The sequence below is a fragment of the Manduca sexta genome, unplaced genomic scaffold (assembly GCF_014839805.1).
Source record: "Manduca sexta isolate Smith_Timp_Sample1 unplaced genomic scaffold, JHU_Msex_v1.0 HiC_scaffold_2310, whole genome shotgun sequence".
NCBI classification, from domain to species: domain Eukaryota; kingdom Metazoa; phylum Arthropoda; class Insecta; order Lepidoptera; family Sphingidae; genus Manduca; species Manduca sexta.
Genome location: NW_023593262.1, coordinates 1 through 25035, shown reverse-complemented (window position 1 = coordinate 25035; position 25035 = coordinate 1). Strand labels below are relative to the sequence as shown.

Sequence of the window (25035 nt, the reverse complement as noted above, 5' to 3'; positions counted from 1 at the left end):
TGGTAATGTATTATTTTTTCAGGATTTCGATAGGGAGCTATGTGTTCGTCAACTCAGATATGCTGGTTTGATGGAAACAGCTAAAATCAGACAAGCAGGTTATCCTATTCGGTATTCGTATTCCGAATTCGTCAGTCGTTACAGGCTAGTAGTTCCCGGCATACCACCTGCAGAAAAAACTGATTGCAAAAATGCAACTAAAAGAATTTGTACTGAAGCATTGCAAGACCAAGAATTTCGCCTAGGGCATACTAAAGTATTCCTCAAAGATTATCACGATGTAATTCTTGAAGATCTCAGAACTAAAGTAGTCATGACAGCTGTGATTCGAGTGCAAGCTAATGTCAGAAGGATGCTTTGCAGAAATAAATTCTTGAGAATGAGAGCTGCGGCCATAACAATCCAAAACACTTCCGTGCACGTGGCTATAGGAGCAGATATCTAGTGATGAGAAGAGGCTATTCACGCATACAAGCTGTTGTAAAATCTAGAGAATTGAGAAGAACTTTTGTCAACTTAAGAAACTTCTTCCGAAACCTTCAAGCTTACAGCAGAGGATATCTGGTAAGAAATTTGATTAAAGAAAAGGGAGATATAATAAAACTAAACTGGCACAATTTTACACTGAAAAGAAGAGGCGATTGGAACCGGGGCAGACGTCAAAGCTGCTGAAGATGAATGTGAAAAGAAAGTAGCAGAATTAATGAGATCCATATGGATTACAAAAGAAACAATTGTTGAAAACGATGCACAGAATATTTCAGTTATTGATGATCGATATGTCGATGATGTGTTTGGTTTCTTAAAAGATAGTAGCACACCCGCAGGCACTGTCCGTGGCACTGGCTTCGGCGTGGTAAGTATCATACAGCATCTGCTCCTGATATGGTTGAAAATGTATGGTTTTATTATAATTACTTATTATTTTAGACATCTACCATAAAGCCAGATGTAACAACAGTGATTCCTATGCCTCAGGAGGTTGAAGAAGAACAATTTGACGAGTTTAATTATAGAAAATTCGCAGCGACATATTTCTTGGGTAACACAAGCCACCAATATTCTAGGAGGCCGCTCAAACACTCACTCTTAGATCTGCCATCGCCTATTGATAAAATGGCCGCTCAAGCATTGTGGATCACAATACTGAGATTTATGGGCGACTTAGCTGAACCCAAATACGTTGATGACAAAGTCGATAATGTTCCTATTATGACGAAACTAACTGATACTATTGGACGCGCTTTCCAGAAAAGCAAGGAATTTGAAGTATGTATGCAATACATTTTCATTAGTTGAAACTTTGCTTGATTACTAATATCCGCAACATTATTTTTCCGCAGGAAATGTTAACAAAAGACAATGAAAATAATAGGAACAAAATGCTATCCATAACATTAAAACGGCAAACAAAACTGAATGAGGAATTTATGAAAAATTTAATGAATGACGATATAACTAATGATATGTACAGCAGTTGGCTGAACTCAAGAAGAAGCAATAATTTAGAGAAACTTCACTTTATAATTGGTCATGGAATCATCAGAAAGGAATTACGGTATTCTGAAAAATATTTATTAATTAATCTTATCAAAACAAGTAACGGATGTTTTGAATGTAATATCTTTTAAAATTATTGTAGGTATATTTAATACTTACTTATACACCTGTATTTTGCAAATGACGGGATATACTTATTGAGTGTTCTGTTAATGATTTTTTAATATATTTTGCTATTAAAACATGTTTAACAAAACGTAATTGGTAAAATTTTGTCACAGGGACGAGATATTCTGCCAACTTTGCAAACAACTCACAAATAACCCTACGAAGACATCACATGCACGTGGATGGATATTACTTTCGTTATGCGTTGGTTGTTTCCCTCCCTCAGAGAGATTTGTCAAATACTTACGTTCCTTCATACGTGGTGGTCCACCTGGCTACGCTCCTTATTGCGAAGGACGTCTCGTGAGGACTTTCAAAATGGCCCGCGAACTCAACCTCCAAGCTGGTTGGAACTACAAGCCACCAAAACAAAGAAACCGATATTGCTAACAGTAACGCTAATGGACGAATCTATGAAGACAATCCAGTCTGATTCAGCGACAACTGCTGAGGAAATATGCCAGCAAATAGCTGACAACATAGGATTGACTGACACCTTCGGATTTTCCTTGTACATCACCCTGTATGACAAAGTATTGTCTCTCGGAAGCGAAGGGGAACATATCATGGATGCAATATCCCAATGTGAACAATTTGCCAAAGAGCAAGGTACTCGAGAAAATAGTGCTCCGTGGAGATTATTCTATAGAAAAGAAGTTTTCTCACCATGGCACAACCCTGTGATAGATCCGGTAGCTACGAATTTGATTTACCATCAGGTAGCTAAAGGAGTTAAATTCGGTGAATATAGGTGTAATTCCGAGAAGGATTTGGCAATGCTTGCGGCTCAACAACATTACATTGAGTATGGACCTCGGATGGATCCAAATATCCTGAGAAAAGTAATTGTGAACTACATACCAAATCAGTTTATCCAATCAAATGATACTGCATTGTCAAAATGGGAAAACCTAGTCACCAAATCATTTGAGTCATCAGAAGCTATACTTTCAAAGGTAGACCCGTTGCGGTGCAAAGAAGACATAGTGATATTTGCGAAATTAAAATGGCCTATGCTGTTCTCCAGATTCTTTGAAGCTATAAAGTTAAAAGGTGATGCAATTAGTAAAGACCTGGTCATAATCGCAGTTAACTGGACAGGAATCTATATTGTTGATCAACTAGAACACATTCTTTTGGAAATAGCATATGTGGAAGTCACGTACGTTGCATATGATGAAGATAACGATTTTGATAATGTGGGCCGAGTAACGATTAGAACCATCCAACAAGAAGAATTTGTATTCCAGAGTGTTGACGCTAGCGAAATGAGCTCCTTAATAATATATCTGATTGACGGACTGAAGCGGCGGTCTGTTTATGTAATAGCGCAAAGCGATTCCCAAGGTTATGCCGACGCATCTTCATTCTTGCAATTCAAAAAAGGTGATCTCATAACTTTATTGCACGACAGTACAGGTGAGACTCTTATGAATGCCACTTGGGGACACGGCATATGCAATAATCAGGAGGGCTTATTCCCAACTGAGCAAGTATACATCCTACCAACGCTAGAAATACCGTCAAGTATGATATTGGACATATTTAAAAAAGGTAATATAAATAACGACAAGAAACCTTTGTCTAAATACACTACCATTCAAAGAAAGAGAATGCATACTTTAGAGAAATATGCTCAGGAGCATTTCAGAGAGAATTATGAGATTAATAGCACAATTTCAAAGCAATCTACTTTAACAACAGCAAAGAAAGCTGTTGCCGGCGATTTATGGGCTCACACACGAGAACCGCTTAGGAAGCCGCTTTTGAAAAAGTTATTAGACGATGAAAATATGTCTAAGCATGCCATTTTATCTTTCTTCGCGATTTTGAAATATATGGGCGATATGCCAGCTCCTAAACCTAGAACCACAACTGAATATACTGATGAAGTGTTCAAACATGCTTTAGCTGAACCCGCGTTGAGGGACGAGGTGTATTGTCAGATAATGAAACAACTTACTAACAACAGGATACAACTTAGTGAAGAGAGAGGATGGGAACTGTTGTGGTTAGCCACCGGAGTTTTCGCGTGCGGTCAAGTACTAATAAAAGAATTAGTTGAATTCCTTAAAACAAGACTTCATCCCATTGCGAAAGAATGCTTGAAGCGAGTATTTAGAACGCAGAAAAACGGACCGAGATTATATACTCCTTACGTGGTGGAAGTAGAAGCTATCCAACATAGAAGTATGCAGATTTACCACAAAGTATACTTCCCAGACGATACTGACGAAGCCTTTGAGGTCGATTCGTCTACTAAAGCTAGAGATCTTTGCGAACAAATAACTGGAAGGTTGAATCTGAAGAACAGTGACGGCTTTAGCTTGTTCGTTAAAATAGCAGATAAAGTATTCTCTGTACCTGAGAATTACTACTTCTTCGACTTTGTCCACGAGCTTGTAGAATGGATGAAGCAGACAAGACCTTTACGTGGAGGTATGTTACTCACAGTATCACCTTATTCACATGTATTCGATCATACGCTTTACGACATAAAGTAATTATTACAAACGACACAGACGATAACATTTTTGTGTTAATTATTTTTCTTATTTTTTAGCTGGGTCACAAATGCAAATGAACTATCAGATATTTTTTATGAAAAAACTCTGGGTTAACACTGCCCCTGGCAAAGACAAACACGCAGATCAGATATTCTACTTCCCTCAAGAGTTACCCAAGTACTTGAGAGGTTATCATAAAACATCAAAACAAGATCTCGTTGAGTTAGCAGCGCTTGTATACCGAGCGAGATTTGGAAATGACCAGACATTACTTCCACAAATAACGCAAGTACTAGAAGACTTTATACCATCTGATATGATTAGGATTCAGTCGAACTCTCAATGGAAATCGTCAATTACTGCTGCTTACTCACAACATGGCGCCATGACAGAAAACGAAGCAAAGGAGCAATTCTTAAAGAAAATTTACCAACTACCTACATTTGGAACGGCGTTCTTTGAAGTGAAACAAACGTCTGATCCTACATATCCTGAAATGATCATTGTAGGAATAAACAGAAATGGTGTTAGCCTTATACATCCACAAAGCCGAGTAAGTATGCATGTATAATTTTATCTTGAGCTATATACATACGATTGTTACAATTGATTAGATAACAAAATCTTTATTACTCACATTAAAAATAACTTTCCTTACAGGACGTATTAGTCACGCACTCGTTTTCGCAATTGTCCAACTGGTCGTCAGGAAACACGTTCTTCCACATGACAATGGGAAATTTCTTACGTGGAACCAAGATTCTGTGCGAAACTTCATTGGGATATAAAATGGACGACCTCATTTCTTCCTATATAGCCTTACTACGTAAATCGATGAAACAAAAATCTAGAAGATAGTCAGAAATGTTTAGGAGTATTGTATATTAATAATATTGACGATAAAATCTTGCAGATGTCTCTTTTTTATACACAGGACCTATAATTTTGTAATGTACCTACTTAAATCAAAAAAGATTATTATGAAATATGTTAATTACTTTATCGCCAGTAGTTAATTAAATAATTTTTTTTTTAAATATTTTATTTAGGCATATTAAAACACTGTACAGCATTTTTATTGTTTTGTTTATTTTTTTCTTACCTAGACAAAATCTACGTTACTTGAAACATCTAAAAGCATTTAGCTTAGTTTAACGTTCATAACGATCAGTCAACTCATGAGTTCGATTCTCCTTTGTTAAATTTTTAGATTTTTAGCTTAGCATATTACTTTCTCAATCTATTTCTAAGACAAGTAAAGAGATCGAGATATTATACTCAAGTACGAAACATAAGGTAGAAAGGTACCTATTTTATTGTAAGTACCTCCACGATAAAACACGAACTATTAGAAATTATATAATAATAATAATAATATCAGCCCTGTATTATATACTTGCCCACTGCTGAGCACGGGCCTCCTCTACTACTGAGAGGGATTAGGCCTTAGTCCACCACGCTGGCCTAGTGCGGATTGGTAGACTTCACACACCTTCGAAATTCCTATAGAGAACTTCTCAGATGTGCAGGTTTCCTCACGATGTTTTCCTTCACCGTTAGAAATTATAAAATAATAAAATTGATACCATGCATTAATAAACTACCCAAACTAAAGCAAAAGCTGAAATATAATATTAAATCATATTGTAATCCATTAGAGGCTTACCTACGTTCAAAAATCAAAATCACTATTTTTAGGTACGATAGTTTACTTAGGAGCCATAGAAATACATATTGTTTTAAAAATATATATTATTATTTTTGCGACTGCCGCGAATTCCTCTCGGTAGGTATGTGAAATAGAGTCTAGAAGACGTATATCCATGAAAACATAATATAATACATTATGTCACACAATATTGCTGATTAAAAAAGAATACGTAAGGCTAGGCAGTATGGTCGAAATGCTAGTTTCTAAGGACGAATTAAAAAAAAGAAATCGTATGTGTATGTATGTATCTTTATATTTTTTTACATACGATTAACGTAATGGTTATATTTTCTTTGCATACAATATACTCTAATTGATATTTTAATGAAACTGTGAAGTGGACATGGTCATCGGTGATAATGGATAGGTCACCATCAATTACTTTAGAAACCGGCTTAGATTTGAGGTTAGTAAACATAAACACGAATGTTTTGTTTTGTCTACGTCCTACTATATTTTGTTTAGTATCTGTAGTTAAGAAATTATTGTTTAGATTCAATTTCTTGGACTATTGTCCAACTTTGTTTTAGCTTTCAATCTTTTTTGATATTTATGCATTGCTTTCATTATATATCTTACTCCTAAACGAACATTACAAATGTAACTATGATTTTTTTACAGGCAGGTTACCTCTACGGGATCAATACTCCATATAAGTCAAAATGAGGATGATTTTTTATGTACAGAACCAGAAGAGAATAAATTTATACCTATTGACTTTACTTTTGGAGAGCCTGTAAATAATTTTGAACTTTTTGAAAAATCTTTAACCGCTGTTGATAATAATGGATATGTTAAGAAGAAAGTTTTAGAAGAGGGAGGAGGACTACCTTTCTATGAAGGTCAAACTGTTACAGTTATGTTTGCAGGATATTGGGAAAATGAATTAGAACCTTTTGACTCTACTGCTGTGAATAAGCCTATGGTAAATTTAATAAATATGTTACAGATTGTTCAATAATGGAGAAAACTATATTTAAACAAAAATGTCCCTGATCTAAAATTATATCTGTTGCAGTCAATTATTTATGTAATTGAATGCAATGGAAAAAAAGGCATTAGTTTAAAATGAAAAGCTTTTTTCTTAAAAATGATGTTGTGTTATTAGTTTCTAATTGGTATTATAAAACTAGGTACTTTTTGGAACCAAATATCCAATACATTACTACAATAATTGGTGTTATAGTTTTATATTATCAAAACACAATACAGTTTACCAATTATTACTACAGTCTTCAACTTTAGTGTGCATAGTCACTTTTATAGTCTATTAGAAGTTAATATAGAGTAAGTATCAGCTGGTCTTGGGTTTGAAACCCAAGACCAGCTGATACTTACTCTATATTATCTTGGGAAACAAATTATGAGAGTTTCTTTGATATACTTTACCTACGATTGCATCCTCTAATAAGTAGTAATACTCTATTTGCAGCCTGAATTTTTGCAAGTGGGCCAAATGACATAAAAAATCCACTATAACTAAATGGCACTTTTCCAAAGGTCACTGGAACTGCTTGTTAACTTTATAAGAATAAAATCCTTCAGATAATTATAAATATTATTTGTAAAAGAAATAAAAAAAATATATAATGGTAAATTAATCAGTGAATTTACATTGTTGTCCACAGTACCGTAAATAAGACATCTTTGTGGCTGACATGAAAAAGTATTGTATGGAGGTTTACATTGGGAAGGTTTTTAAAACTACACCCAATTCTTGACAAAACTTGGCACTTTATATAACTGGATTGACCATAGTAAATATAAATAAGAAGTATAATTTTAAAAACATTTTTAAATTATTACAGCATGTGGACCTAAATGATAATGGTTTATTGCCTGGACTCCAGATAGCTATCAAGTCCATGTTAGTTGGAGAAACATCTGTGTTCCTTCTTTCATACAAGGTTATGTATGGTGAGATGGGTATACCGCCTAGAATAAAACCAAAATCTGACTGTGTGTTCTACCTAAAGGCAGTAAAATGTATTATTACACCAAAAGAAGGGTATTTATTTTATTATTTATAATATCAATCTTCTTTTTTTCATAATGGCATGTATATTGAATGTTATGGATGAATGTAACTGTATAAAAGTATTTTTATTGGAATAGTTAATGTTATTATTTGTTTCAGTCTATTAAATATTTCAGAGCGAAATATGTTCCATCGGGTTCATGATGAAGTAAGAATGCTCTATAGTTCTGGGTATACATTGTACAAAATATCAAACTATTATGGAGCTGTTAAATTGTTTAACAAAGCTGTTAACATGCTTCATAAATGTCGGCTGGCTGATGAGAAAGAAGAGGAGAAACAGGAAAAATTACTCAAAAAATTATACCTTAACATAGCTATATGTAGTAATAAAATTAAGAAACCTTTGAAAACTTGTATAGCCTGTAATGAATTGAATAGACTTAACAATCTCTGGAACAATGCTAAGGCTCTATTGCAGAATGCTAGGGCTCTAAGAATGATAGGAGAATTTGATGAAGCTGAGAAAAAGCTTAAGAGATCACTAAAGTTATGTCCTGATGGGGAAGAGGTAAAAAAAGAATTTACAGTATTACAAAAAAATAGAGATGCATGTAACCAAAACAAACTTCTTGCAAAACAATTAGTTGGAGCAGCATCTAATGTGCCCAGTGAACAATTTAAAAAAGAAGTAGATAATTTAATAACTAATTTTAAGGAGAGTGATGATTTATGTAAATTAACTTTGCCTGGAGATTTGAACTCTGCTGAAATGGAGTATATACGAGAAGTTTGTATTAGAGAAAATTTATTTTTCAACAAAATTAGAGAGAATTTTGCTTTAGACAAAGAAGAAGAGGAGACTGTATCAGATGTGAAGGCTAGCCAAGATGATTTAGATAAAGAACTTGCATTGTACTGTACTAATGTAAGCCACTGATTAAATAAAATTTACACAGAAGTTAACAGTAGTGTTATTTTATGGACAAAATTAATAAAATAGGCCTTAAATGTTTTAATTAATTGAGTAAACGTCTCCCTGATACAGTGACAGCATACCTATCTAAATGAGTTGTGGTGGTGGAGCATGGTGGGCAAAAAAATATTGCCTGCCCTAGAGTTGCGCTTAAGGAGGCCTTTTGTGCTGTAGGCCTTTGGTTCAATTTAGCAGTCCTTTTTCTTGCCTGCTGACCTTGCTAGTGCAAGTCTGTAGCTACGCCAGTTACACCATTTGCCCGGGATTGGAAGTCCTCAAAATACATTAGTTGACGAGGATAACTGGTCGTACCACCTAATAGAAAACGTTTCTGCAACGTGATAGTCGGTTGCGTCGACTCTACATTAGACTAGTTGATGGAAGCAAATTTATGTATATTCATCCTTTGATTTTTAAATCGAAATTTTGTACGATTATTTTTTCTAAACATGCTAATCTACTTATATTAGGACCTAGGTGATATAGCTAAAAATTGCTATGAGTCAGAAAAGTACAGTAAATAGGTATCTAGTTCGAGATTTTTATAAATTATAGAAGTAGTTTAGTTTGTAATGTCTTGATTTTGAACAGGACATAATGTAATTAATTTTACTACCTCAATGTACTACAATATCGAAACGGCAAAATCCCTATTTTCAAATTATTGTTCTAATAGTTTAAGTCTCTCCAGATAGATAATGAGTTTTTTTAAATTAAGTATTCATTTGACTGTGTCTGAGGGGGTCCATGGGAAGTGGGGTATAGAGGAAAGTGATATTATTACTGTTTTTTTGTTATGACCAACCTTCGATAAGATACAGGCAGTGAAGTGTGGCTATGGATATGGTTATCAGTGGATGTCGTATTTTTTGTTGGTTGGTTTTCATAAGTGGTTTCCTGTTGCTCACCTAACTCCCGCAGACAATGATAGCTGCCTGTGTGGTTAGCTAATTATTTGCTACCAGCTAGGGTTAGGGTTTTTTTTTCAAATGTTTCGACAGAGGGTTTAATTAATTTATCTATAAATTCAGCAGCAATATCAACTGTGTAACAGTTAAGGGTAGGTAATGTAATTCGCCAGTTGGCAGGTGATGGATTTTTATTACCAGTCGGTAGATAACGGTAGGTGAAGTACTTCACTGGTCGGCCATTACCGGTGGGTAAGTATTTCGTCGGTCAGCAGTTAACAGGAGGCAGAGGCGGCCTTTGCGGGAGGCGAACCGGGCAACCGCCCGGGGCCTCGCGGTTATATAGGCCTCGCAGAACTTTTTTTTTACGTTCTTACCAACGTAACTGTTAAAACAGGGGAACGTTTTTTTACTCTGTCCGGAGTCTCGCGTCTGTTTCTTTTTGCTTTCGCCTGGGGCCTCGCATAGTTTAGGGCCGCCACTGAGGGCAGTTGTTCTTTATCGCCGGTCAGTAGCTACTGCTAGGTAGCGGTGTTATTGTCGGCAGATATCACATTATAGTCTATCAGCAGGTACTTATTGAGACGTGAATGATAATGTAATTCGCTGGTCAGCATTTAGCGAATGGTATCGCCAGATAGCTGCGTCTGTGTACAGATTTTTAATTATTTGCATTCCGAAGAGCAAATTTATATTACTTTGAAATTTACATTTTGGCAGCAGAGGAGGTAGTAAACATTAGGTGTACATATTCTTGGTTTAATTTTTTCTTTATTAATATGGTGTAAAAAGCTTGTAACGATATATTATATAGCGGAAGTCAGTCCCAATACTCTGATTTTATAGAAAGGAGTTGAAATAAAAGATATTCTATAACATAATTAAAGTTTAATGCGTAATTACAATTTTCATAAAACTAATAAAAGACTACAATCTATTGGTGGAACCATGCCATAAGTCTCTTTCAAATGCAACAAACAGTATTTTGCATAAATACAAATGCATTGTACAGAAACATCCCGATTTCACTGTACATCCAGTTTTATTGCTAAAAACTTAAATTTAGTTTTGTGTGGGAAGATTTAGAAGCACATTTTGCCCTTGAGGTAAGTAGGTGACATTGCGAGACTTGGATAGTTGGTAGGCGATGTCTTCGGCAGCTTCGATACGACGCAGCTCGACTAGACCCTCACCGGCGCTGCCGAAGGACTTGGCCAGGAGCACAGCGGCTTGTGCGTCACCCTCAGCTGCAATAACGGCTGCCTTCTTTTGCTGTTCTGCCTTCTCTACAAGGAATCTCGCCTTCTCGGCTTCTTGTTGTGCAACTTGTTTCAATTCTACAGCCTGTGTGAATTCCTTTCCGAATGTCAAATGTGTGATCGAGATATCATCGAGGATTAAGCCAAACTGACCTGCTCTCTCAGTTAAGCTCTCATTCACCTTTTGTGACACCACCTGTAAAATATTAAATAAATTAATCTCGAACCAGGTTAGATTCGTAAATGGTTTTGTATGTTTCATGACCAAAGCTTATAATTGATCACTATGTGACGTGGCCAACTATTTCATGAAATAGATTTTTTCCTCTACCCACATCATATGATTTGGTCAGATCAATAAATAATTAGCGGTTGACAATATGGGCAGCTTAAACACACAATTATTTAATGATTTGGCCAAACCATATGGTAAAATAGTTATGTTGTCCAACGACAGAGGCGCTGATAGCGGTTTGTTTTCGTGATGCATCATGTCGGCGGACAATTTTTGTGTTAAAAAAGACAAATAATAGCGCGCAAATGGAAGATAAAAGTGAAGTGATCAAACTGCAAGCCAACTGCCATAAGTATTTTTTGTACTGAGAAAAAAAAATATTTTTAAGTTTCTTTTTTATTTGGATTAAATGCTATGGCGATATGGAAACCCTACATTAATGATATGGCCAAATGAGAATTGACATCTCATCTAATGTTGACGTTTAAACAACATGGTCAGTTATATTTGGCCATATCACAGTCCTCAATTCTAAGATCTGGGCATGACATATGTATTACTGCTATTTTTATTAACACAATGTTCACAATGTTTGGAAAGTGATTGTTTTATTATAGAAAACAATATCTTGTATGAAAGCATTTTTATGATATATCTACAAAATTATAATCATTCTCATCAATCATACCTAATAGTTGCAATATTTGATAACATGCTAACCAAACTAAAAGATTAATCACTTGAAGGCTACTTATATAATTTGTTGCAGTCTTGTTTTAAAGTTGGTGGCTCAAATATAAGTTGGTTTTAAAACAAAAAATAAGATTTTACAAAACCTATGTTGTTAAAAACGAATAATGGATATTTGAATAACATTGTTAATAATATTTATCAATATTTACTCAAAGAATAATATATTTTTAAAACAGCTCTACTGAATCTGTAGGGCCATTGAAGTTGACTATAATATACCACAAATACTTTAGAATTGAATTAGAATTCAAATAGGGTAAGATTATTTACTTTGGGATTTGTTTATTATATTTGGATCTATTTACTATATATGTAAATTATAAATACACGAGGTAATATATCTATCCTGGAGAGTATCCTTTTCTATAATACTTGTACCTGTACATAATATTCAGTCATGAAGTAGTTTTACAAAACAATGTTATGTTTTTTAGTTTACAATTTATTTGAATAGTATTTGTGATATCTTACAATGGTCTTAAAATACTGTGAAATTAGTTGACAACAGTAGAAATATTAAAAAAATTATCTACAAGGGATCTTCAATTGTTTTTATATATTCACAAACAAATGTAAAACAAATCCTATTATCAATAAAAAGTAAAAGAAACAAACCTCTCTCTGGGTAATAAGTTCCCCTGCATCAAATTGGGCGACCACAGCTTTGAGAACTTCAGATGTGATAGAAGGCAGCACCCTCTCATCGTAATCTACACCGAGAATGGTGTAGATCCTGGGCAGCTCATCAGGCACGGGCCGGAACAGGATACGCAGTGTGATGTTTACATTTTGAAGATCTGAAAAATGTGTTATACAACTGTTGAATCAATTTGCTTTAACCCGTGAGGTAGCTGAATGTTTGCCGGCAAACATTGACAGCTACGCGTGTGACGGAAAAATAACCTTATTATGTAGTATATATGTAGTATATAAGGTTATAATCCCGTGACACACGCAAATGTCATGTAGCTGTCTTGGCTCGCCGGCGATTCACGAGAGACCAAGAGTTAAATTATAGAATAATATTTTTATACAAGTCGGGTGATATTTGAACTTATTGGTCAAGAGGCTCAAGGGTATATACACTGCAAGCCAGTCTAATTACTAAAACTAACATTGCCTTCTCATCCTATAACCACGCAGAACTGTCTCAAATGGGGAGAACCTAATATAGATTTTTAATGACATTTATTTGTTGCAAGCACACACATTAATGTTCTTAAGTATTCATTTGTCGAACAGTAAAAAAACTGGTTGTAGAGTGAAATTTGACTGAATCTAATTAATTAATATTTTATGGATTTCAAAGAAATTGTTTTGTTTAAATATGAACCTTTGCTTCCTGTGATTGTGGGCACATTTCTTGGTCTGGATCTGATGTCAAATATAATTGGCCGCTGCACCCAAGGGATGAAGAAGTGGGTTCCTTCACCAACAACCATATTCTTGACACCGGCAAATCTGTCGAAGATAACCGCTCTGTGGCCACCATCAACTGGAATTAGAACAATTAAATGATTTAGTTAAATGAATAATAAAATTATTCCGGGTTGGAATAATTTTATTATCACAAATATGTGATAGAAACATTACAACTTTGTTGCCCTGTTTGTTCAAAACACAAAAAAATATTTTGTGTTTTCAGCAAACTGGGAATTTATTTGGTAATGTTTACACATTGATAAGGACACTTTAATTAACAATCTGATAATAATTTGAGGGTTATACACTGTATTATACATAGGACAGGTAAAAATTTGATTTATATCGGATGTTTTATGTTATGAGCTTAAGAATTCCTGTAAATTTATGTATTTGCTCATACCATTGTAAAGAGCAGAATTGACTACTCCGCCGACAAGCGCAACGCCGAGGCCCACTTGCCCGATGCGATTGAAGAGTTGTGCGGCCATATCTAGAAAGAAAAAAATATTCTTACTGGAAAACCTTTAGACTAATACCAAATAACTACTAACACTAGTACCTAATATAAATTCCAGGTGTTATTCGCTAATCTCTTTTCGACTGCATTATAATAAAATACAAACAAATATACAAAATCTCACCCTTACCTACTATTAAGAGTTTAGCAAACAATGAATAATACTGGTCGAGTCTCTAAAAATTACCTAATTCCACGATATGATATCTAACCTCAAAATAAAATTTCACAATGTAATTTAGATTTACATTTACTATATTTCACTGTATATTTTATACATACATATAGTAGAATAAATACCTTTTTCTTAATAATCAGGTGCAATAATACAATTACGCAATTTTTACAAAGTTTTTCACAAATTCCACTAAACTCAAAGATCGGCAGAACAGGCACAGATAATAAAAGAAAAACGCGTTGAAGGTTGCCAGCGCAAAGTTCATAAATATGCAAAGTACAAAACCACAGAATAAAATATTAAAAATGAAGCACTGTATTTTTTATGGAGGTATGGCAATGTAACAGGGAAATGTTAATATTAGAAATTCATGTAGAAGTTTTCACATAATATATCCTAACTACTTTTATCTTTTAACTGTATATATTGCTATATCTCACATCAACAAATAACCTAGTGTTAACTAAAAATTGCAATAAATCTTTATCCAATTTTTAAAAAGCTTTTGATATACAGGGCCATTTTGTCATTGAGTTATTAAATGAAACCACAAACTCGTCTTCACCTTTGTTAACATTGTGCCAAAAACGAATATTTCCACCAAGAATCCTGGTTTTAGTTTTCTGAATTTTTGATCATTTCGTTGTTTGAATGCGAATATGGCGTGTGCGTGAGTATATTTCTGACTAAAAGTAAGATGTTGCCGCTGCGACAAATTCTCTTAGAGTAGTAGTAGTGGCATTAGGGCGTATAAAATTACAATTACTTTTATTTAATATTTATTTTGTTCAAAACTTACACTATTTTAATTTTACATCTCAAGTAATTTATTGTAGAGTGTTATTTTCAAGTAGATAAGTATGTTTTTATTTAGTAACGCAATGTCAAAATGACCCTGTATACATAATAATATTATAGAATGTTAAATGTTAATGTAGCTATTCGTAGCATCTTGACACTATCAAAAACATTAGGGTTATGGCCAAATTCGATGAAAAGTTTCATATTAAAAGCCGTAAGAGCCTAAATCTACCAAGGTTAATTATTTAGATACATAGTAATTTAAAAATTAAATTGATTTGTATTTTTCCGGGAAAAAAGTTAGAAACGACTAGTTGATCGACAAAAGCCTTGCGATCGACTGGCTGATCGTGATCGTTAGGGTTTAATTAACCCCCCACAATAGAATAGTTGTGATGAAGCGTTAATACATATTATTACGTCAAATAACTATTTGCTTATGGTTGTCCTGATTAATCTAACAATCATAAATTTTAAATCACCATTTTCAGTTATTACTCGCGTTTGTTTAGTAAACAAACATTAGGTAAAATTGATTCTCTATTAGTTAAATCAGCAAACACACCGCTAATTCAGTCAACGTGAGCCAGATGGTAATTGAACGAAAAATAAACAATGAGGGGTCCTAATCGGCCCCAGACTGTTGGGGGTCGTGCTGTGGGTGGCTCAATTATGCAATAACGACCAATAAGCAAATTATTAAGTACTTATCTGTATAAATACTTGACGAGTTGTGTGTAACGGGATTCGGTTCTTCATTGGCGTACCACGTAACATATGAAAATAGAATTTTGCCGTTTTATGAAATTTGTTACGAGTTTGGCCGTGGTTGAACGATTTACTTACAGCTTCTTCAAAAGTATTACACATTGATTATGAACGAATTGTTGCTTATGAACTTAGGAATTTCTTTGAATAAGTACCCAGTGGCTATTTATAATTCCAATCATATCGTAATGATTTTCTTATAAATGAACTTTCTCAACAAGAAATAGGTACTTATTAAATATTTATTGAAATCTCAGGTATGAAAATATATCAATCCCTCTTATTGTTTTCGGGAACTTTGTTTATTACTTTTACCTATTTATTTACTTCCTTATGACTAAGTTATATACATTAATAATGATTTCTAATTACTAAGTTTCACTATAAGATGTAGAATAGTCACTGGTCTGCGTCCGAAAGAAAAAGTTGGTAAAGTATGTAAACAATTAAAAAAATGTGAAGTATTCAAAAATGGAAACGGATAAGATTAAGGAATTTGTTTGTCCGTTAATTAATGACCTATATTGAGTTGACAGGAGACAGCCAACGGGTATATGTAAGTAAGTATCTTATATGTCATAAGATACTAAATATAAATTTATGTTTTATTCAGTTGTATTAATGTTATTCGTTTGCTATTGGTAAAATACTGAATACGGCTTTGCTTTCGTAGTTGTTTACCAAATTACCTGATTAATCCGATGTCAATGGACCAGACAGATTATCATGACATTGTATTCACATTAGGTTTTTATTTCGCGGATCTTTTCCCGGGTCGCTTATATAATAATTAAATTCTCACATTATAATTTAGGTGTTGCATGTACTTACTGTGTATATATGGCACAGATACAATGCACTGAAAGTGTTTAAAGTAAATTGTTATAATTATTTAATTGCTCTTCTTTTTTATTGTTTCTTTTCCTATTTATTTTTGGAATATCGTGGATTTTAAAATTTATTTATTGTATTTTGTACATATGGAATACAGGCGGACTGAATACCACGGGCTTTCCCTCCCAGTCAACATCAGGGTGGCAGAGAGAGACTGGACCAGGTGCATAAGAGCCGGTGCATATATGGCGAAGCACAGCGCTGATAATATTTTTACTGTCAAACTGTTATCGATATTGTATTCATTGTGATAAATTTCAAAATCAATTAAATTCAATGCTAAAACCCAACGTAATGCAATTTATTCTTGTGTTAATGGAGTTTTAATATTATTTTAATAAAACAATGACGATGATAATTTGACAGTACAAAATTCTCCGCGCTGCGTTCCGTCATATCTGCGCCGCCCTTATAAAAAGATAATAATAAAATAAACGTAAATATATGACATAAGGTCAGGTGGGGCAAGTGCGCCGACGGGGTAAGTGCACCTACCCTAAAAAAAATCAAGAATTATTGATGTTATACAATTACCGCAATCTTACATCTATGCTACTAACTGAAATACAGTTCCACTAAAAACATAAATGGCTACGTTCATTTTAATACGATTTATTCGCCATTTTATTTTATGTGTCATTTAGACCTGTAAACCGAGATAACCCCGTGAAAGATAACATCAAATATTTCAAGATATTTAACATATTTCTGTAAATCAGTTAGGTGAATAGTGAATACATAGTTTAAACCTTTTATTTTAACTTCCTGCCTGAATTTTATTTATATATACTAAAATAAAGGATTTTTTAGCAATGCGAAAAAATGTACCTAAAATTTGTCGAGTAGGGCAAGTGCGCCACAGTTAATAGTCGTATGGCGCACTTGCCCCTGATCCATATATAACCAACCTTTTTTGAGAATAAGTTTTACTAATATGAATTATTATTAAAATGTTATACTTAACAGCAGATTTTTTTGTACTCAAGGTATTTTTGTTTTGAACCGACTTAAATAAAAGGGCGTATTAGTTAATTCGTTTTTACAAAAGAAAAACTGAAATACCTTGGTCTAGAGCAACTTTACATGAATAGGTTGCAACTGTTCGATCAGGCACGTTATCTGGATATAATGCAGCTAAAACATATCAAATGTCATAAGGCCAAATTTTAAGTAATTGAGTTATAACGCATTCAAAATTGTTAATTCCTACATTTTTGTATGTTTTTTAGTTTTTAGAAATAAAATGGATTTTATATTAGGGCTACATTTTTTATTCCAACATATCCGCACACAAAACTCTAACATAGCAAAAATTATATATAAAAAAAAATCTAAAATGTTTTCAAGCCCTGATTTACATATATATGGCGCACTTACCCCGAATTTGATTTGACAGCCATAGTTTGTTATAATATTGAGTGATTAAAAATTATCCAAGAGCAATGCGAGTAAAACTTATTTCTCTATGGACTAAAGTGAGTGTTTTCTTTATAATGTTTCATAGTGGCGTTTTTTTTACACAGGCGCACTTACCCCATTTCCGGAGGCAAGTGCGCCTACTACAATTTTTTTTTACTTTGAGCAAAATATTATTAATTTATGGTTCGATTTCCTTGAATGGCTATAGGTTGTTATCACAAAATACCAAATATTCTTAAATTAATAAAATTACATTCTTAAGTCAGCACAAAAAGAAATTATTTTGCATTGAATCCAGCTATGAAAATTTTATGGCGCACTTCCCCCGACTGACCTTAATTATAAAACGTACTTAAACTATAAACTCATATATCAGTATATGTATGCATATTATATTTCCCGGGAACGGAAACCGGGAAAAATACTCACACGTACCTAATATTGGTGTTGTATTTGGCTGAGCAAATTGTTTATTATTGATATAATATAATGTAATACTTACACAGCATCGATATATGTATATGTACTGCGTAAGTATAATATATGTCAATGTTACGCAGCTATTATCAAGTGATATGTCATGTAGCAGTGAAACTTGAACAAAATGAATAAAATACGGTTGTTTGTTTCATTTTCTCTCGCCTGTTTAATTTTAAAATAAAACTCTGTGTTGCTTGCAACTCTTCTCTCGCGACTGTATACTCCCGGAATAAAAGTCTGACTACCGAGTAATTTTTTTTTGATATGTGCAAGGCAAAGTGTCCCTACTGCACCTGATGGTAAGTGAAATCGAATCCAATACAATGTCGATTCACGAGAGATGATTACCCCTCGGCAGTTGAGACAATTATGCTGGCCTGTTGGAACCGGATATACGCAGGCCGATCCCGGAACGCGACACACTTACGTGGGCCTCTATGATGGGTTTTAACACCACGTGTATGGTGGTCGCTATCTGGGCAGATATAAAATATATCCAACCACCAGCAGTCTTGCAATGACCATTCATTACGCTGGCTACAAGGTTCTTAAACAAGAACACAATAGTACATCCATACTGTGTATAGCGGTAATACTATCAACTTGTGATTTGTCTCGTGGTCTTGACCTTAGCGGGTTTTATAAGGAACGAATAAAACGGTAGTATGGATAATGTCAACTGTCATCTTAATTGCGCAGCAAGTCAAAACTTTGTTTGCGAGCATAATAAATAGCAAGATTTTGCCGCAAGTCGTCATATGATGTTTACACATGCGAATTGCTGCAAGTCCTGCAAGCTTCAAAAATCGTAGAGATCAGGTTGCCGAGATACGGTAAAAATTGCTTGCACCACAATTTTCTATAAATTTTCTTGCTAATCTAAATCTCGCTTAATAGCCTAAAGTGTCATAGTAAACTAAATACTAATTGAGACTTATTGTTTAACACTAATTTCACACATTCGCCGTAACATAAAAGTATAAACATTTGCCATTTTTAATTGCCGTCATATCGTTTAGTGTTTATTTATTAGTTGTATGGAATTTATTGTTAAACGACCATGCACATGAAAGTGCCTGAAGTGAGACGATGTTGCTTCTGCTTTCCATTGCGGCAAGGAATTATCGTGTTTGGATACATAAATTTAGTAAGTGACATTAATCTAAACTGTTTTCAATGTCTCCAATTTGTAAATATAATAATGCAATATATTAGGAATGTTTAGTATTTGCGATTTTCCAAATGGGTATTTCCTATATGACCTGCCTACACCATTATACTGTCCAATGTGGCACTATAATTTGTGTTAGAAGTATTGACAGCTCTATTGCCATTATTGCCAATTTAATATGACAGTTAAAATTAAATAATCGGTAGAGAATTTATTAGATACGCCTGTAATAAATTCTCTATCAATTATTTTGTAGCAATACAAAAGGAACGATTTTCAATGAAATTTGCAGACTAGCAAATAGTTAGTCTAGTGAAAAACCAATCACATAAGCCCATAAAGACAAATTAATATTTCGTCTAACAATGGTGATTTAGAAGTTGCGGCAATCTTGCTGACTCTAGATACCCATTCTATGAGATAGTATCACATTAGTAGAGTCTGTCCATTCTTTCTATAGTCTAAACAAGATACCTTAGTAACAATATGAAGTATACTTCGATGCATTTGTGAGAATAAGATGAAATCCTTCATAATTAATTTGAATTCGACTAGGTGAACTTAAAATTTTTATAATCTCTAACTTATTTATGGCACTTGATAATTGCGTTGTTTATAATTGTTACAAAACACAAAATAATGATTATAAATATAATTTGTTTTTATTTTGTCTTCGTCCTCTAGATAATTTCTCTTGCTGTCGTGGTTTGCCTCGTTATCACGACTGAATTAAAAAAAAGCAAGTTGACCGGTGACACCTCGCTGGAGGTCATTACCTCTACGATATTGTTCAGCATTTTGGGAATGAGCATTATTTTGAACATTGTTCTGTTAGTGGCTGGATATCAGGTATGTGAGTTTATACCATCATTTTTTTGAGTTACGTAATTTCTTACGGTTTTGTCGATTCTTGATTTTATAAGGAACTAGATTTTGCTTGTGACCTGCGTGAAATGGTTCTTCCGGGATAAAAAGTAGCCTATTTCCTTCATAGGTTCTCAAACTCCTCACCAAATTTTATCGAAATCAGTTCAGCCGTTAAGGCTTAAAAAGGTAACCAACAGACAGACACATAGAGTTACTTTAAAAATAATATAAGTATGGATTATTAAACTCAGCATGTCCAGCTGTTCGTATGTCATTTAAATATTATGTATTCTTAAATAAACATATTTTCATCCTACTATTACACGGATGGTGATTACCAGATCAAGCATGGAAACGAAAGAGATTTACTATTTAAAAACATTATAAATGGCATTAGGCAATCGCATTGTCAATATCACATAATAACACGGATATAAGCTGGTCGAGTCTTAAATGCAATAGTTACGTTTCCGCTTACCTTTCTAGATAAAGGCGTGAACTTATTTATATAAGTAACGACCTTTCATTTCTTTCAGAAAGACATATCGATGCTACGTCTGTACAACTACTACGGCAGCCTCATTATCCTAGCGTCGTTCGTTCCCACAATGGTCCTGACGTCTCGTTTGATGTTCCTCGATGTTTTTGCAGCTTTGTGCGCCATCGGTAATTATTATGTTACACTTTGTTTTTGTTTTTGCATTTTTTTATTTCTTAGCAAAGTACGAGTGACCGCAGGTCGAGTGGTTTTGCCTTGAAGTATCTAAAATGTCATAGTTTTTGCAGTGTGTGCGTAGTATGGTGGTGCGGAAAACTTTTTTTTTTTATTTCGGTAAAAAGGTTTAGTGTGAGATATTTGCTTAGCGTTTTTAATTAATACATATTTTATATTCCCGGCTCTTCCTGTGGGTACTTTTTCCTGGGACGAGTTTGATATAAATTTTAATATTTTCAGGAATAATATATAGCCGGCATCACGTTCCTTTCTTTTCTATTTTTCATTCTTAAACTATTAATTACAAAGAACGACATATTAAATTCAATTTTCTATTTAAAATATGATATTATCAACAATATAAATAAAAAAATTATGTCTTTACCATTGACGTATATTCTAGTACGTATATATCGATGGTCTTTACATTTTTATATGTTTCTAGCAACGCAATGCTACGTGATTCTCTTGGTACGAAGCGAAGTTGTGAAGTTAGAACATGAAGAAATTCAACTGGAAGGAGGAACTAGATGTGATGAAGAAGCTATAGATATATCTGATCGCGAGACCTTATTGTAATAAGTAGACGTTAGGGAAAAATACTTGTTAAAGTAAGTAATTATAAATAATGCTAGCTTTATATTGTATAATGTCCCACTTCTGTGCACGGCCTCCTTTACTACTGAGAGGGTTTTAGACCTTAGTCCACTACACTGGCCCTTATTCTGTATGATAGTGTAAACGCGTAACGCGGCCGTGTCATGTTATCTTTGAGAAATGAGCGCGGAATGGTATTCTGAAAGCCAAATTTCTATAGTCCTAAACATGATGCGTTGTGTTTCCTTGCTTGTTACACACTGTTAAAATAACGTGCGGGATAGAGAATAAGGCCCGCCTAAAGCGGATTGGCAGATTCACATACCTTCGAAATTCTTATGGAGAACTTCTCGGGGCTGTAGGTTTCCTCTCTATGTTTTCCTTCACCGCTAAAGGAAGAGATGATTCACAGAGAATATACGCATAACTTTAGAAAAGTCAGAGGTTCTTGCCTTTAGGTTTTGGACCTGGGACCTTCGTGTTGGCAGTCATTCCACTCCCAACTAGGCTTTCGCCGCTTATAAAATATTTGTTAGTTACTTTTTAAATTCAGAACAGTTTTAGCTCGTTAAGACTGCATCTGGTAATTCTTTAAAAGCGTGCTTTTAAATATTACGAATATAAAGAACTTAACTTAAAATTTTAAGAACTTAAAATTTATATTCATCGAAAAAATATCGCCGCAGAGCAATTTTTATAAAGAAATGTTTGATTTGAACGAATACAAGTTTATTTCTTCCTATGAAAGTTATAATTATTAAATAAAATATCATTTTCAAGAACTACAGTATAATGAATTTTAAAAATGAATACGCTTACTTATTTATTGTAAACCATATAATATAACGTTTTATATCTAATGACGTCATAACGCTATGCTTTTTTACGTAATTAGCGTAAAAACATGTATTTTCAATAGTAATTATGTTGTCAATATATCGACGATAAAAACTTGGCAGGAAACTTGGGAGTTTCTCCGTCACTGGCCTTGTGTTGGGGCTTTGAAGAGGTAGTAGTAGTTATAAAATGTTATTATTTATAGGAATTGTAAGAAGATCTTGTGTACCTTGGAATAATGTTTGTATTATATTTAATATATTGAAGTGGTTTATCTTTGATTCTATGGAAGTGATCTTAATAATGTCGTCTATTTTGATTGGGAACGTTTTTAAATAGTCTATTAAATTAATTACCCTGTGATAAGTCTATGTTCGTCCAAATAATATATTACTTGCAATAACCAAATTAAAAAGATCGATTTTTTAATATTGTTCCATGCAATGAATGAATTCATCGATTCACATTGCGCAATACATTTGTATGCAAGAGAAAGAAGGAAATATCTTATTAAGAAGTCAGCAAAACCAATTCACGAAACAGTACGTACTCTGCCAAATATTCGAAGCGAAATGCATTCAATGCGACTGCTTTTTTGGCAACGCACGACTCTGCGGTGTAGTAATAATAACATCAAATTATTATGTAAAAAACTTAAATATTTCTACATTTTCGCGTTCGGGAGCACAGGTGGACGCCCGCGGGACTCTCAGTCGTGACTTACTCCGACCGGACCATTGTAACGGGCAATATTCATTGAAATAATAAGGACTTTCTAAAGGGTAATAACACTTTGTACACAAAATTGGCTATTAAACCAATCACAGGGCACAGGGCAAAGATACCGCTAAACCACAGGCAGGACTATTGTATCTATATTATTTTGGGAATCATATGATTTTATTTTAATATACAAACCTTTCTCTGGTTATTATGCAATTGCGTAAAATCGAAAAAAATGTTTCGGATATGTCATAAAAGTTACTTGTGTTTTTATTGAATTTGTATAAGGATTATATACTTTTATAATTATTATATGCTTGTAATTGAAATTTGGTAGAGCTATTTGAACAATAATTAAATGATCCGCTAATGGCCGGTTCTTTACTAAGTTTAACATTCGAAATACATCTTTTTTTAATTTCATAACCTTTTACTTTACCCATGCAAAATATATATCTCATACATACTAGGACAACTATTTACTAACAAATTAGTCGAGTAACATTCGCATTGTTTTTTGTGAGCGTTCATAGCTTTCTATATACATATACCTTTATATGATAAATGTATCCGTCGATGTGGTTATTACTATAATTTCCTATGTTTTACGGTGCTCGAAATGTGTGTTTAAGTGGCAGCTGGTATCCGAGTGAGAAAAGTCTGAAAGCCGCAAACGCGCTGGGCGGAGGGCACGCCGATACCTACTCAGGAGTCCGCAGTGTTGTGTTTTAATATTTTTACGTTCAATAACCAAGTTCAAAGAGTTGAACATTATTGACATGATTTTATAGGTAAATAGATGGTTGTGTAATAATTAAAAGTTTTGTTGAGTTTAACAATTTATTAACCGACTTAAAAAAAGGAGAAGGTTATCAATTCGACGTGATTTTTTTATTTTTTATTTAAAAGTAGGTCATTCAAGGTGATATGTAACATGATTCTGCACTTTCATACAGTATAATTTTGTTTCATACGTTTTGTTTCGTATTTAATTTTAGTACATATGAATTTTATTTACCATATTGCTTTACACGTCAACTCGTTCTAATCTAAAATAGTAACATTGCCATACTTCAGCCGACATAAACATCCGCATAATCGCCAACGAGACGAACAGCAAAAATAAAACGTCTCTTTGGCTACTTTTAAGAACTAGCATTTTTAAACGCCAAGGAGTCCTGTAACGGAAAATGCACTTATTAGGCGAAGAGGGCGCGTTGAGAGCTGCGCCTAATGGTACACATTCAACCGTTGAATGGAAACGTAAAATTACCAACAATTATATTCTCCCGCAATGATAACCGGTGGATGTTCTCCAAACCCCGGACTGAGGTAAGAATGCACGCCACTTACGTAAGTTTTACGGCTGTGTTTTGATTACGGTTACATTTATGTAAGCTTTCATGTAAAGATATGTAATTAAAGATGTAAATAAAATATATCAATGATATTGTTGCGTAAGACAAATATTCGCTTAGGCTGTGATCAAAAATAATCTTGATTTTATGAATAAACAAAAAATATCTTTTTTATGTATTATTATATATTTGAGCATAGACGTCAAACCATAGAGTCAATCATGCACGTACTAAAATCTTGACATACACGATAACTAAACAATTTAGAAGTGTATCTGATGTTGGTTGCG

General features: G+C 33.8%; 3 protein-coding genes and 1 pseudogene across 3 annotated transcripts; 3 read left to right on the top strand and 1 right to left on the bottom strand.

Moving 5' to 3' along the window:
* The first annotated feature begins 12 nt into the window (after positions 1-12).
* Positions 13-5085, top strand: LOC119192068 (annotated as a pseudogene).
* A 968-nt stretch (positions 5086-6053) lies between these two features.
* Positions 6054-8830, top strand: LOC115456260 (inactive peptidyl-prolyl cis-trans isomerase shutdown). Its single transcript, XM_030185254.2, has 4 exons — positions 6054-6292; positions 6508-6811; positions 7695-7894; positions 8024-8830. Exons 1-4 carry the CDS (start codon positions 6246-6248, stop codon positions 8802-8804), a joined length of 1332 nt encoding a protein of 443 aa, XP_030041114.1. The 5' UTR covers positions 6054-6245; the 3' UTR covers positions 8805-8830.
* Positions 8831-10619: 1789 nt separating this feature from the next.
* Positions 10620-14391, bottom strand: LOC119192067 (protein l(2)37Cc-like). Its single transcript, XM_037445914.1, has 5 exons — positions 14238-14391; positions 13821-13910; positions 13329-13490; positions 12611-12792; positions 10620-11203 (listed from the first exon to the last, which is right to left on the bottom strand). Exons 2-5 carry the CDS (start codon positions 13906-13908, stop codon positions 10811-10813), a joined length of 825 nt encoding a protein of 274 aa, XP_037301811.1. The 5' UTR covers positions 13909-13910; positions 14238-14391; the 3' UTR covers positions 10620-10810.
* Positions 14392-19478: 5087 nt separating this feature from the next.
* On the top strand, positions 19479-23810 carry LOC119192069. Its single transcript, XM_037445916.1, has 4 exons — positions 19479-19624; positions 20333-20497; positions 21052-21181; positions 21676-23810. Exons 1-4 carry the CDS (start codon positions 19538-19540, stop codon positions 21807-21809), a joined length of 516 nt encoding a protein of 171 aa, XP_037301813.1. The 5' UTR covers positions 19479-19537; the 3' UTR covers positions 21810-23810.
* Positions 23811-25035: the final 1225 nt, after the last annotated feature.